The 14454-nt window shown below is 41.3% G+C and overlaps 1 protein-coding gene and 1 long non-coding RNA gene across 2 annotated transcripts in view; both read right to left on the bottom strand.

Moving 5' to 3' along the window:
* Positions 1-6612, bottom strand: part of PLB1 (phospholipase B1) — a 37983-nt gene extending 31371 nt beyond the window's left edge. The window contains exons 1-6 of the mRNA XM_027681676.1: positions 6587-6612; positions 5534-5618; positions 4932-4983; positions 3678-3764; positions 3142-3204; positions 1742-1824 (exon numbers count right to left, since the gene is read on the bottom strand). Coding sequence (XP_027537477.1) covers positions 1742-1824; positions 3142-3204; positions 3678-3764; positions 4932-4983; positions 5534-5562 — 314 coding nt within the window. The 5' untranslated portion in view covers positions 5563-5618; positions 6587-6612. The remainder of the gene's footprint in view (positions 1-1741; positions 1825-3141; positions 3205-3677; positions 3765-4931; positions 4984-5533; positions 5619-6586) is intronic.
* An 886-nt stretch (positions 6613-7498) lies between these two features.
* On the bottom strand, positions 7499-9538 carry LOC113966815. Its single transcript, XR_003533970.1, has 3 exons — positions 9500-9538; positions 8943-9001; positions 7499-7530 (listed from the first exon to the last, which is right to left on the bottom strand). It is a non-coding gene; the product is annotated as an uncharacterized LOC113966815 (long non-coding RNA).
* Positions 9539-14454: the final 4916 nt, after the last annotated feature.

Here is a 14454-nt window from a genome sequence, read left to right as displayed (position 1 = left end):
GATCAGATTCTTGTTTTTTCCCAGAACTCTAGCTAAACCCATAAAATGAGAGTTTTCTGTTAAAGTGCTATTATCACTACTTGTGAGTGAAAGAATTACCAACTCAGGACCAGAATCTTACCCAAGCCTAATAGAAGAACCTCATAAAATACATGAAGAGAATTACATGACTAAAAACAGGGTTCCTGCATTACTTTTAGTGCAGACACTTCTAGTTAGTAAGAAACTAATAAGGGAAGGAACTTTAAATCATTATTGTGTCCCACACTTCAACGCCTAAAGTTCAGTACTGACATGGGACTGGGATTGTCAACCACTGATATCCTCTTGGACTCCTGAAATTTCCTATTTTTGTATGGGCTTATGCTTTTTCCTCAAAGCACAGTTCAAAATGAGGACTTAGTGGTCAAAAGCTGAGGATCTTATCTGGGAGAAGTTCTGTGACGGAGGTTAAGTTTACCAAACAGCAAAGTACAAGACTTGCAAACTGGTGGAACTGTTCAACCAGATAAACACAGCTATGAACACAGCATGCTGACAATGAGAAAGCAAATTGCCTTAAATAAAAAAGGAAATATAAAAAGTTTTCAGAGGAAAAAACCAGATTTATTTAATTTTATTTTTAAAACCTTCAGTACATGGCAAGGTCTTTATTCCTAAATCCATCTTTTCCACATTTCTCACATTTTTCCCTCTAAGGCCTGTGCAGGAGAAATAAGTAGAGTGTTCCATGTAGTCACTTTTGACCAGGAAAGCTTCTCCTCTGCTTGTACTTGTTGTTAAGTACACGGTTACATGGCAGCCAGACCTCTTCCCCCTTTCCACCAGAAAGTCTCCAAGATTGTACACATGCAAAGCTTGTGAAACACTTCAGGATGACTATAATAGTACGTATGGTGTCTTATGCCACGAGCACAGGAAAAAAAATTACTGTGGAGTAAGATGGAGTGTAATCTCATCAGCTGTAAACTACTCCACCATAACAGCCCATGTGCACACTCCTACTCCATACTAAATCAGGACAAACTACTCACACGCTTGTTACAAAGTACTGAGAAAGGGAGAGAGATGGATGCAGTTATCATAAGGAACTGACAAGTTGGATGTTATCCATCCTACCATATCCTAAGCTCAAGTAGTAGCTTTCCAATAGCCTAACAATGTCCTGTAAGATCAGTTACTCATTGTGTGAACACGGGTATCTAGAAACTTGAACTTCTGAAGTGCCTACAGTGTTTTTTACTTGAGAATTGCAGAACAGAAATAGTATATATATAGTGAATATATAGTGAATAAAGAACTGAGGGTAGCTAGACTGTGCACCCTCCTGACCATAATCTCAGTACTGGGTCTGGCTGGGATGGAGTTAACTTTCTTCATAGCAGACCATACTGTGTTTTGGATTTGTGGCTAAAACTGTTGATAACACACTGATGCTTTAGCTCTTGGTGAACAGAGCTCGTACAGCATCAATGCTTTCTCTTTTTCCACTCACTTTGACCCACTATTTAAATATGCTATCCAACTTGACAGGATTAAAAGCACCTACTCTTCCTAGTAAAAAAATACCTTTCTGAAAGAGTTTATCAGAAACAAAGTGAAGATTTAAAATCTTTTACATACTTTTGTATTAAGGGCAGAAAAACTGTTCAGAAGACTCTAACTCAGTTATAAAATCAATACATATACATAGCTATGTGTTGAACATCAGCAGGAGACAGAATTTAAAGAAACCTGCTACCTGGCATTACTGTAATCTTGCCATGCAGGAGAGGCTGTTGTGAGCTCAGTGGAATCCACTAGATTTACGAAGGCCTTTGGAACCTGCAGTAATAAAGTAAAAATTAATCATGCTATTTTTGCAATTAAAGATCAGCAAGTAGCAATAACAGTAGATCATGTCTACAGCTTCCCAAGCCTGGGATTCTGCCTGCATAAAATCAATGATCTTTGCCAATTCTGCCCTGAATTCTGCTCCTGTGCCTGCCATCTAGGATCATCATTTATGAAGTACTTGTGACCATGACATCTTGACTGAGACATAACAATTAATTTTACATAATCAAAATGGCCAACAGCCAACTAATTTAAACTCAAATGAACTAGGAACTACTATTTATGTGGCAACATACCAATGCAAAGCTGGGGATGAAACATGCTGCATAATAGCACAAGCACTCATGCAACCCACCTCACCTCTCCCCCAAGCAGAAAGCAGCTTTTTGTTATTTATGATATTTCATTTTTACAAGTGCGCATAAACAAATTCTGGAAATAATAGTGGAGAGAATTTGAAGAGAATACGTGGGTGGAACTTCATCCATGCACAGTATTTGTTGAAGTCAGCTGGAGAAAAACAAGTGCTTGTGGCCTGATGCAATCAAACTGTAACAGGTTTAGAATACGCTGTAGGCCTTCAATGCAGCAAAACAAAATTATTGGAAAATACTATTGAAATAATTCAGATAAACAGTTCATAATCTGCTTTAGTAGTGATCTATCCTTGTCTAGTCTACTATTCGTTAGCAGACCAAGACACACCGCAGAATGCTTCCCAGAAACCATCCTAGATAAACAGATAATTCTTTTCTCAGCCAGCTAGAAAACCTTTAGAAAGGCTGAGATCTTAAAATGAACACATAATAGGAAAAAAGATCCATTATACTTATTTTAATATGTGTTTTCCCTGGTCTGTAAAAGTCATCACCATGTAGTTAGCTGCCTGTACACTGCCTACCTGTTCCACACATCCAGTAATTAACTATCAATTGTTTTCACCAACAGTCCTGTTAAGCATGACTTTCAGGCCTAGACAGATGTACTCCATTTTTCATAGACATTACTTTAAAATTACTTTAAAAATTACTTAAAAATGTAAGTACTTAAAAATTACTTAAAGAAAGATTTGCAAATTGTGTCGTAAAATAGAGCAGTTACCCATCCCTTCTTTCTGTTTGCATGTATCAGTTTTTTAAAAGCGTGAGTAACACACTTAGTGAAAACAAACAAGGCCAGTGAGTTGGAGTCAATGAAACCAATGTTCTAAGCCGCATGAAGAGTGGTACCAGCCCTAGTCTAGTAAGGGAGACCAGAAAAATACACAAAGGATTCAGCTATTCAGGGTTGATGAATACATCTTACCTTTTTATACAAGAAATCCAAGACAGCTTTAAGTTGTTCCAGGTTTTCCAATGTGCAGTTCTTCTGTAAATGAGAGGAGAAATGCCATCAACACTAGTAGAAAAAACAAAGTTATCCATTGCCTGTAAGTCACAAACCCTGTGTGTTGAGCTGTGTACTGAAGGGTTATTAAGAACCACTACAGTCAGAATTCAGCCTTAGCCAACAACAATAACATGGAACTAATTTAACTGCCTACAAATAGACAACTTGACATATATATAAAAAAAGACAGGGATGTGAAAAAAAAAAGTATCTTTCTACTTGAAGGTGGAAAACAGTTGTTCCACTAAGGCATCTCAGATTTGAGATGACAAATTAAGTATAGATGTATATAAATACAAAACACAGTGTGTCAGGAGCTTACATCACTGGATAGAACCATTCCAACATCCCAGACCTATCTACTCCTTTAGTTCACTGTGGCAGACAGCAGAGTATGGGAAAGTATCTTAACCATCTGCCTTGACTGCTAAACCACCCCACTAAACACTTACCAGTTGTGTGGAAGCACAGGAGGAACGTGGGTTTTCAGCACTAAAAAACACTGTGATTAGTTTCCAGTCATTCTGGAAGTCCATCAACTGGAAGGAAAAAAAATTAAGGAATAGGATGATAGCAGATATATTTGCTATTTTCCTTTCTCACACATGACATGCTTTAGCTTTAAATCAGCAAGACCAAGCAGTAGTCCACAGCCCATCCCTGGCCATCTCAATCCCTTCCATTTGACAATCCATCCAGCTTTTCCCTAGAGGAGGCAGTAAATGGATGGTTAGGCAGCAAGTGCTGCAATCATCAGATGCTGCTGAATGCACATCTACAAAGAGCTCAGGATAGAGCCTGAAATTGCTGTTGCCAGTGGAGACTATTGGAAAAATGGGCATGAACAACTTAGCACAAAGCTTGATGTTGCTTCTTTATATCACTGTTGCAGTTTACCAATAGGATTAAGGTTCCTGAACTGCTGAGAATGGATTACATCAGTGGGATATAGACTGGAGTTAAAAATCTGAGAGCTAGAGCCCTGCTTGCTTGTGCTATATTTATTAGTCAATTCTCAACACTCTTGAAGAGCATTGGTTAGAACCACAAAGTTCCACAGAAATGTATGCCAAATCCACATACAAACAGTCTGATGGGCTCCCTGTAGAGTGAAGAGCCAGCAGCAGAATTGCCTTGGCAATTACATTTTCCCATTATTTCAAGACTATTTTACAAAATAACATGCCTTGTGGTTATGAATAAAAGAAAAATGAATGCTTAAAACTCCAGGATGGGATTTACAAAGCACTTAGCCATGAGTGATAATTCAAGCTCTCACCAGCATCAGCCAAAGCATATCTAGGCCTTTACTGTCCTTTTTGCAAATATGCTCTTGAAAGACCAAAAAAGAACTGAAGAGACAAATACTAAGAATTATTATTTTGGGTTGGCTTCTCAGAAACACTGGCACAGTTACAGAGTGTAGCTAGCAGAGGTCTCACATCCTTAGCCAATAGAAAATAAACATATTGGCTTCCCTACCAAGCTCTTCAGCCACTCTTACAAATGTAAACAAGGTAGGATACTTTCAAGAACAAAAACTCTTTACTTGAAAGGCACAGAAAGACCAAAGTCTATTAACCTCAAGAAACAGCATTTTCTGTTTTGAAAAGATTTTCGAGAGCTGTTTAAAGCATTAAATCACTTTTCTGCCTTTTTCTGCTTCAACACCATGTTTTCTGAATTGTCCTGTGCTTTAAACAAACCTGATTCTCTTTCATGAGCTCCACTATTTCTTTAGCTTGATGCAGGAGGTCTCTGAAAAGCAGAAAGGAAGAGAGAAACTATGAAAACATCAGTAAGGATAAAGCTTAGGCTGATTTTTTACCATTAAATCAAAGGACATTTAAGGCTTCAGGTTGGATTAATCTTTTCTCTCCTAAATGTGTTAAGATTAGACATCTGTGCTACAAAGAGAGCCTGAGGTGATTAGCTCATATTCAAGTATTTAACTTTCAGACATGTGCACTTAGGTGAAAACAGCAGACACAGCTTGGTAGGCACATCTCTCACTCTATTTGAGCCAAAAATTTATTTTGCAGTGGTAAAGAGGAGACCTGATGTTAAGTCAGGTGATCCAGACCCCAAAGCACACACTGGGCTTTGTTTGTCCTGATTCTGAGAGGTGGAAATTGAGCGACAGTGGCAGGGTCTGTCCCTGGATTGTTTATGCAGCCTCTGCTGGTACTGAACATATTCTGTGTCCATTGAAGTGCTCCAGCATCAAAGGCTTCCATCCTCCACATTTCTAGCTGTAAATCTGTAAATCAGCTGTAAAACTGCCCAGCCAAAAGCCCCTCAGACTTACATGGCTTGACTGTCTGACGTTGCTCCCATTGTGTCAGGCAGAGGGGACAGGTGTAGGACCGTGGGATTAAAACTGCTAATGAGAACTGAATGACACAACACAGGTTAGGTGATTTCTGCATCCAACGGACTGCTACTCTGCTGTTTCATTATAAACCCAACAGAACTAGAACAGCCAGACACGTAAAGCCTAGTGATCTTTTGGCAGACGTGAGAGGTACGCCCAAGGCCCTCTGCAGCTGTTCTTCCTGGTTTTGCTCTTCACCTTTAGAAGTCAAGTCTTCATGCCTGAGTTTGCCTCCAGACACAGGGCAGAAACCTCCATTCCCATCTCTCAAGTAGTGTAGGTGGACTTAAATACAGGCAGCTGTAGAAATGAAGCTACTGGAAAGGGCTGCAGAGACAGCCTCCTGAAGAGCTGATGAGTTGCCAGGTTTTAAACCCCTTTCACAGGGAAATAGAGGTGATGTCGAAGAGTTAAGACACTAGGAAGATGGTTTGGAGAGGAGGATCATGGAACTATATGTTACTCAGCATTTCAGTGGACCTGAAGGTTTTACTTGCACTGTCCTTCAAACAAGTAAAGGCTGCCTTCAGAGCCAGCTGGAACCAGCTGATAGGTGATGAATTCAGAGATGTGGTGCATCTTTGGCAGCCTCAGTGTAAATCCTAAACACAGGCAGCACTGGACAGGCAAACCCACATAGGATTTCACTGGGCTAGCATGGGCAGCAAGCACACACCTGTAGAGTCTGTATCATGGGTAGTAATAGCAGCCCAAAACCCCCAGCTGGGCATTTAAGAATCTTGCAGCAGCCTGTGGCACGCCTTCTTCACTGCTATTTGCCTACCCAGACAGTCTCTCTGAAGCCAGCATAGGTAACCCAGGCTGACTGTACTCATGTCCCCCAGCTACACCATCCCTCAGGTGTCCCTTACTCGCCTGCAGTGTGCTTGTGCTGCACCTGCTCTGCAGCCCAGCAGAGCCTGGAGCTCCTGCCAGCGAGCTGTTAAATCAATTTGCTCAAGTTTTAAGTGTGACAGAAAGACGCACCTGCTAAAGTTTTCACGCTTACTTCAAGGAAGCTCTTTCCTGTGCTATAGAAAGGGGAGAGAAAACAGGAAGTTCCTGTTATTCCATTTCTCAAAGAAAAATTCTATTACAGCACAGCCGCAATTTCTTATTACTTATGCTCCATCTCAGAGTGTGTATTCATGGCAGCTGCTGGAAGTAAGAATGGGGCCTTTCTTTCCCGAAAACTGTCATGTCATCAGCTACTGCTGAGTAAGAACACTGTCTTAGATCTCATTTTTAAGCTCTGCATGTTGCAGTACTTGTGCTTATGCATAAGTACAAGTAATGCAGGGACCTCTCTGTGTAAACCCAGATAGAAGTGGACACAGATGTTTATGCAATTATAAGAAAAATTAGCCTTTTAAAGTTTATCTGGGCATGGCTAAATCCTCATCTGGAATGCTGTGATTCAAGAGCTACACAGACTTTCAACTACAAGGTTTAGCATTATGTTCATTCATTGATTTAGATCTGTTAAGGGGGCATGGAAGAAAACAGGGTAATGCTTGTCCATGAAGCACTGGGAATCACTCAAACAGAGGTCAGGGTATCAGGACTCCTGGGTTCTTTCTTTGCTTTGAAAAATCCCTACTTTCTGGTCTCTAACTAGTGAATTATGATATTTATTACCTAGGATTCATCATGTAGCAATGATTCTTAATCAAGGTTATTGCAACCCTGAGTTACTTCTATATCTTGCATAAGTACAAAGAATTTCTGTTACCTAAGGTCAGAGAAAGTTACAGTGTCTCAAAATCCTTTATATTTTAAATAGACTTTCTCCTCCTCTCTAGAAAACAATAATAAGAATTGCTTGGACCTAATTCCTGCACTGTGATACTGTATAGATTAGTATAATGACACTTGTAAATACTAACAGTTTATTGTTACCTTTGGAGTAAATCCTCAACAGATCCTGGTGTCTGTGAACAAAGAAGCAATAAGAATAACATTAAGCAACAAAGTGTAAACTAGACCTACATGTGCTGTTCCCCTATCGTGTTCCACTCCTGTTATAGATAGTATTGTTTTCTACATATTCTTCTCCACTGTGTTGTAATCAGTCACAGACTTAAATTATTTTCCAAAGCTTCCTTATTACAGTGTATTTTCATAGTCTTGTAATCCTTTCTTAGTTTCTGCTTTCATTAATGGTTTTTTTACATATGGCTTCAAATAAAGTTTAAATAGCTGAAATCAAATGCCATCAAATGAAATGCTGTTCTAAACCAAATTTCTCTGTACCTAGTTCTACTCTTTTTCAACAAAGGACACGACCTGAAGTAATTTACATAATTTACACGGATGGCACTCAGCCAGAATGGTGTCTGTTAAAAAAAACAACCCTTGACATCAACAGAGGAACTTCACTGATTTCAGAGAGTTTGAGGAGGAGACAGTGACATATGTTTGCTCTAGGAAAGCAGACATTCCTGAAAAGAAGATCATTTATGCTTTTCTATGGCACCATCCACTAGCAACAAAGACATTAGCCCTTGCTCTAAAGAGCGGTGCATCTGATAGAGGTGAAGCACCTTTGCATTCACAACAATTATTTTCTTCAAAAGCACTATTCACAAGGAGTCCAGGAGTGCTGATTTTCTAATAGAAAAGTATCATGTCTTGATGAATACCGTCTCAAAGCCTAAAGTTGTTCAGTGACAAGGGAGAATCTCCCCTATTTTTCATAGCTGCAGCCCTGGCAATAGCTATCAATTTTTGCTCCACAGGCATTTCTACACTTCCTCAAAGCCTGGGAATTGTGGTTAAATGTTTTTAATTTGGCTTTCAACTATTAAGACAAGTAAAGATCATCCAGTTCTGGCTGCAGATTAGATTAGAACAGTAAGAGAACTTTACCCAGTGATCTATACATCAGAAGCAAATCTTTGTGATCCTTGCAGACCTTCTGCCTTCTAGATAGGAAACCAGTCTCTATAGAAAACGCTCAATGAGATGGAAAATATACTGCATTTCTCAACAATTTGTACTTTTTCCAGTTTGAATTTTCCCAGCTTTTTCTTCCAGTTATCCAATCTGTTACACTCTTTGTTAGGCACATCCAAGTACTCTAATCAAATATCATGGTTCTCTGCAAGAGCACTGTGATCACATTTCCTCCTGCATGAAGTCAGCTGGCTATTTTTAGACTCAGGGTATACTGGAACACTGAACAGCAGGTATTTCCAGTCATTTTTTCACCAGAAGTCTTTGATGCTCACGGAAAGATTCAAGTCCAGAACGTCCTAACTGGGACCCCAAACTGTATCACCTTGCTTCATCATCACAATGGAGGAAATGGGTCACGTTCAGCACATTTCCTGCTTGTACTTACTCTTTGAAAACTTCCTATTGCAGTGACTGCTTTAATGTCAGCTGGCCTTAGAGCATGAACTGAGGAAAAGAAGAAGACTTCAGGTTAAAAAAAAAAACACCAAAAATGAACAGTAATATTGACAGAAAGTTACATTCACCAGTATACTAAAACATAACAAAATTGGCTAAAATGCAAGAAGTCTATACTCATCATGATCATTTTGATTGCAGGCTTTAAATTCATCAGAGAGGATGAGAAATTTTACTTGGGTATACAGTAAATACCTTGGGTATTTAGAGGCACTGAAATGTTCAACCATCAAGCAAGAGAAGATAAAACAAATACTACTGTGAATGATTTAAGTAATAGTGGCATCTCCAATTACCAGCTGAAGAAAGTGAAGCAGGAAAGAAATCATGAATAGAACAAAAAGGTAAAGGACTTTATAGAGCCTATCTCCACTTTAGTCACATCCCAAACATATGCATCCCCTGAAACAGCTGATTTCTGCCCCAGTCCATTCACAAATAATTTTGAGAGGGAAAGCCTCAGCAAGGACAATATTAAACACAAACCTGAAGATGAAGGGGTCTCAGGGAACGTCCCCTGCTCACATGAAAACTGCAAGCTTCTTAGAGCCTTTGACATAGACAAACAGATACAGTTAACTTCTTCAATCTAACCAGGAAATTTGTAGAAAAAGGGGTCCTATGGCTCCATTCTCACACAGAACCAAGATTTTACTCACGTAAACAATTTTAAAGAACAATTACACCTCTATTAGGAATACATGGGAACACAGATCCAGACAGCTGTGGTTTCAATCCACTGTTCCAAAACAACACTTTCTGCTCAGTTTTCTTACCAACTGCCACAGAACTGGGCCGGAGCAAACAATGAAATGTGCTGAATGCATGCTGTTACATGATTGCTGCAAACAGTGAGTGCTTAATCTCGAAGAGGTCATAAGAACAGCTATTGCACACATCTTCATGTGCCAAAGGGCACCTAATTTTGGAAAAAGTTACATCTTCAATATGCAACAGGAAAAGCAGAATGAACCAATTCTGGCTCCTTGATAACTGGCAACACCTGGCCAGGTGATCAGAGAAGGCAAGGATGCAAGTGGTACTATTCACTCAGCATGAGACACAGCTCAGTACCACTAGGAACATTATTCAATGCCATCCTACATCCTTACTGTAGGTATAGCCCAACATCTAGTGCTTTAAAGAGAGACATGAAACACAACCCCTTGCCCCCGGGTTACTATGGCCATGTCTGGCTAGCTGACCATCATCACCACATAAAGGTGAAATCAGTATTGTGACAGGGGCCACCACAGTCCCCACATACTCCCTACTGCCCAGCTGGTGGACTTTAATGGTGCACATACTTTGCACCATTAAAGAGCAAGGAAGAGTTTAGTCTTGTTGTTTGTAGAAGAGCAACAGAGCATCTAGGAAGAAGTGCTAACCACAATCGACCGACATACAGAAGGTATAACCTAATAACAAACATTGCTCAGAGAAAACCTTATTTCCTGACTAGGTACTGTAATCTTGCAGCTGCACTATCACATTGCCAACTCGTTCACTTCACATTTACTCTTTGCAGAAGCAGTTTAGGGCACCAGGCTGTATCTTTTCTTCTTCTGCCTGGCTCAGAAGAAGCAACAGCCTGAGAAGTAATGACAGGTATTGAAAATAGGAAGAAAAGGAAGCTGTGCTCATACTTTACCTCTAGTTTTCCATATTCTTCCAGATCATCTGCATTACCTTAAAAACATTAAAAGAATGAATTATATTTTTTTACCATAGCAAAAAAGTTTCAGAAGGCTAAATATACCTAAAACCACAGAATCCTGAGAGGAGGCACCTTTCTCATCTGCCCTACTTTCCCAAGTTGAGGCTCATCCCAACAACCAAACAAATGTCCTTTGTTTTTGCTATGCTAGAATAACCTTTTAGTTGTCATAAGCAGATGAGACCTGTTGAAATTAGTGGAATGCAACAAATTCATAGGCACAGGTGACAAACTGCTTGCAGATCTCCTCAACCAACTATATCCTCCACAGGCCTTCTCTAACTGTTTTCCCCTTCAGCACATTTCATATATTGCTGTAGTCTTATTCTGTCCAAATTTAGGGTGATTTGAACATGTGCAAGGTGAAACTCCTTAGAAAGGAGCAATTCACATTAATCTACATCTTCCATAGTCAGGGAGCATCACACCTTTGCGAGCTTGCCATAGTGATACAGAAACAGCTGCGATTTCTTCACTTAGTGGAGAGTGTTAGCAGACAATATAGCCTGTGGTGCCAAAAGTTGGGCCTATAGCTATTTCAGTAAACATTATTCTCTTCCCTTGAGATTATACTTGGATTTACACACATAGATTTTGGTTTATCCTAAAATTTCCACAAAGGTGGCCACAAGGCCTAGGTCAGCTAAACTTCAAAGCATGCTCATGAAGGGTCTTGCTGTGCTTAGAATAATTGCCCTTTAACATCCAGGAGCTATTTCTGGAATATTTAGCCCTGCTGAGTACTTCTGGCTTGTACATCTTTTTTTCCATATCACTGACAGAGTAGATGCAGAGCCAGCTCAGCCCAGCAGGTGTAGTGGAGCCAGCAGTGATCCCACTGCAAGGAGGTGATGTGCCTGGCACAAGCAGAGAGCTCTGGGCAGCCTCTGTGGACATAGGTGCATACAGAGGTCAGTGTGCTGACAGAAGCCATACTGCTCCCCATGACCACCTCAGCCTGTCTCTCCTATGCCACACTACGTGACCATATTCAATAACTGTCAGCAACTTCCATACGGAGGTTATTTTTGCCACTTGGGTTTCAACCATGAGCTATTTGCAAATTTATATTATTTTTATTGTGGTTGGTAGAAGATTGAGACAGTTGCTGCCTGACTGTTGTGTGACATTTTATTTAAAATTTCTGCCTGTTCAATCCATGTTTTCTGATGATGCGTTACTCAGGACAATAACCAGAACCCAGTTCTGTTTGAGATACTGGAGGCATGAGCAATGAGGGACTTCCCTACATCACACAAATCTATTGTAGAAGCTCAGTATCTTTGAGAATTTTAACACTAATTTCAACTGTATTTGAAAATAGTTCCACAGGTTACATCGAGGGAGAAACAGGATCCAATTCCAGTTTCCAGGATTCAAGGAGTTGGGGGAACAGTTTTACTATATAAGACTGAAAGTCCATCTAATCTAGAATTCTGCCTCTGACAACATCCAAATGTAGATACTTAGGCAGAGAATAGGGAAAACAGATATACTTCCATATAACAACAGTTATATTCTATAACTGTCCTCCTAACTATCTGTGCTATTGTGCTCCCTGAGAAAGGAATAACTTAATGTTGAAGAACAACCTGAGACCCTTCTTCCATGGATCTGCCGATTTGTTTTTCTAACACTTTCACACTTTTGGCAAGGGTGTTTTATCATTTAAATATTGAAAAAAAAGTACTTCTCACTTGTTAATAACATGACCTGTTTTCTTGTTGTTCTTGTAAAGAGTAGTCATTTCCCTATTTCTGCAAAATTTACCATTTTCCATGTGCCTGTATGTCTTTATCATATACCTATCCATTCTTCCAGGCTGAAGAGTCAGTCTCTTTGATCTCATGTAGAAGTTGTTTCTTCCCCTTTATCCTCCTCCTAGGTTTTTCCACATCTTTTTTGAGATGAAAAGTCTAGACAACTGTCAAGATGCAGGTGAACTATGGCCCTGTACCCAGCAGCAGTAACACAGGTTTTATGCTGTTCTCCCTCTGACTCATTAAATTATTTGTCTCTCTGATCGTGGCTAGCACTTATGTTTTCAGATAGCTATGTTCTGGGATCAAGCAGTATCTATCTTTTTGGCCTATTCAGAAGACTGGTTCAGATGGTACCTTGGGAAACAGCCCTTGAAAACAAAGGGGTCCAGGAGGGATGGACGTACTTCAAGAAGGAAGTCTTGAATGCACAGGAGCAGGCTGTCCCAGTGTGCTGAAAGGCAAGCTGGAGGGGAAGATGGCCTGCCTGGTTGAACAGGGAGATTTTGGAGGAAATTAGGGGAAAAAAGAGAGCTTACTGACTATGGAAAAAAGGTCTGGCTACTTATGAAGAGTTTAGGAATATAGTTAGATCATACAGAAAGAAAATTAGAGAGACAAAGGCGCAATCTGAACTCAACCTGGACATGGGGGGGAACACAGTCACCAAAGATGAGGAAAAGGCTGAGGTACTTATCACCTTCTTTCCCTCAGTTTTCAACAGTAAGACAGGTTGTCTTCAGGACAACTGGCTCCCGGAACTGGTAGACAGAGACAGGAAGCCAAATACCCTCCCTGTAATCCAGGAGGAAATAGTTAGCGACCTGCTGAGCCACTTGGATCCGCACAAGTCTATGGGACCAGATGGGATCCATCCTAGGGTGATGAGGGAGCTGGCAGGAGAGCTTGCCAAGCCGCTCTCCATCATTTACCAACAGTCCTGGCTCACTGGGGAGGTCCCAGATGATTGGAAGTTGGCAAATGTCACGCTGATCCACAAAAAGGGCTGCAAGGAGGACCTGGGAAACTACAGGCCCGTCAGCCTGACCTCAGTGCCTGGCAAGGTTATGGAGCAGATCATCCTAAGTGCAATCACACAGCACCTACAGGATGGACAAGGGATCAGACCCAGCCAGCATGGGTATAGGAAGGGCAAGTCCTGTCTGACCAACCTGATCTCCTTTTATGATCAGGTGACCCACCTGGTGGATGAGGGGAAGGCTGTGGATGTGTCTATCTGGACTTCAGCAAGGCCTTTGACACCGTCTCCCACAGCATACTCCTGGAAAAGCTGGCAGCCCACGGCTTGGACAGGGGCACTCTCTGCTGGGTTAGGAACTGGCTGGAGGGCTGGGCCCAGAGAGTGGTGGTGAACGGTGAACTGGCTGCATCCAGTTGGCAGCTGGTCACTAGTGGTGTCCCCCAGGGATCAGTGTTGGGCCCAGTTCTGTTCAATATCTTTATTGATGATCTGGATGAGGGGATTGAGTCCACCATTAGCAAATTTGCAGATGACACCAAGTTGGGGGGGAGTGTCGATCAGCTGGAAGGCAGGAGGGCTCTGCAGAGGGACCTGGATAGGTTGGAGAGTTGGGCTGATTCCAACGGGATGAGGTTCAACAAGGCCAAGTGCCAGGTCCTGCACTTTGGTCACAACAACCCCATGCAGCGCTACAGGCTGGGGACAGAGTGGCTGGAGAGCAGCCAGGCAGAAAGGGACCTGGGAGTTTGGATTGACAGGAAGCTGAACATGAGCCAGCAGTGTGCCCAGGTGGCCAAGAAGGCCAATGGCATCCTGGCCTGGATCAGGAACAGTGTGGCCAACAGGCCCAGAGAAGTGATTCTTCCCCTGTACTCAGCACTGGTGAGGCCACACCTCAAGTACTGTGTCCAGTTCTGGGCCCCTCAGTTCAGGAAGGATATTGAGGTGCTGGAGCAGGTCCAGAGGAGAGCAACAAGGCTGG

The sequence above is a fragment of the Neopelma chrysocephalum genome, unplaced genomic scaffold, assembly GCF_003984885.1.
Source record: "Neopelma chrysocephalum unplaced genomic scaffold, ASM398488v2 Primary Assembly neopelma1_61b, whole genome shotgun sequence".
Classification (NCBI taxonomy): Eukaryota; Metazoa; Chordata; class Aves; order Passeriformes; family Pipridae; genus Neopelma; species Neopelma chrysocephalum.
This window is presented reverse-complemented; position numbering and strand designations above follow the sequence as displayed.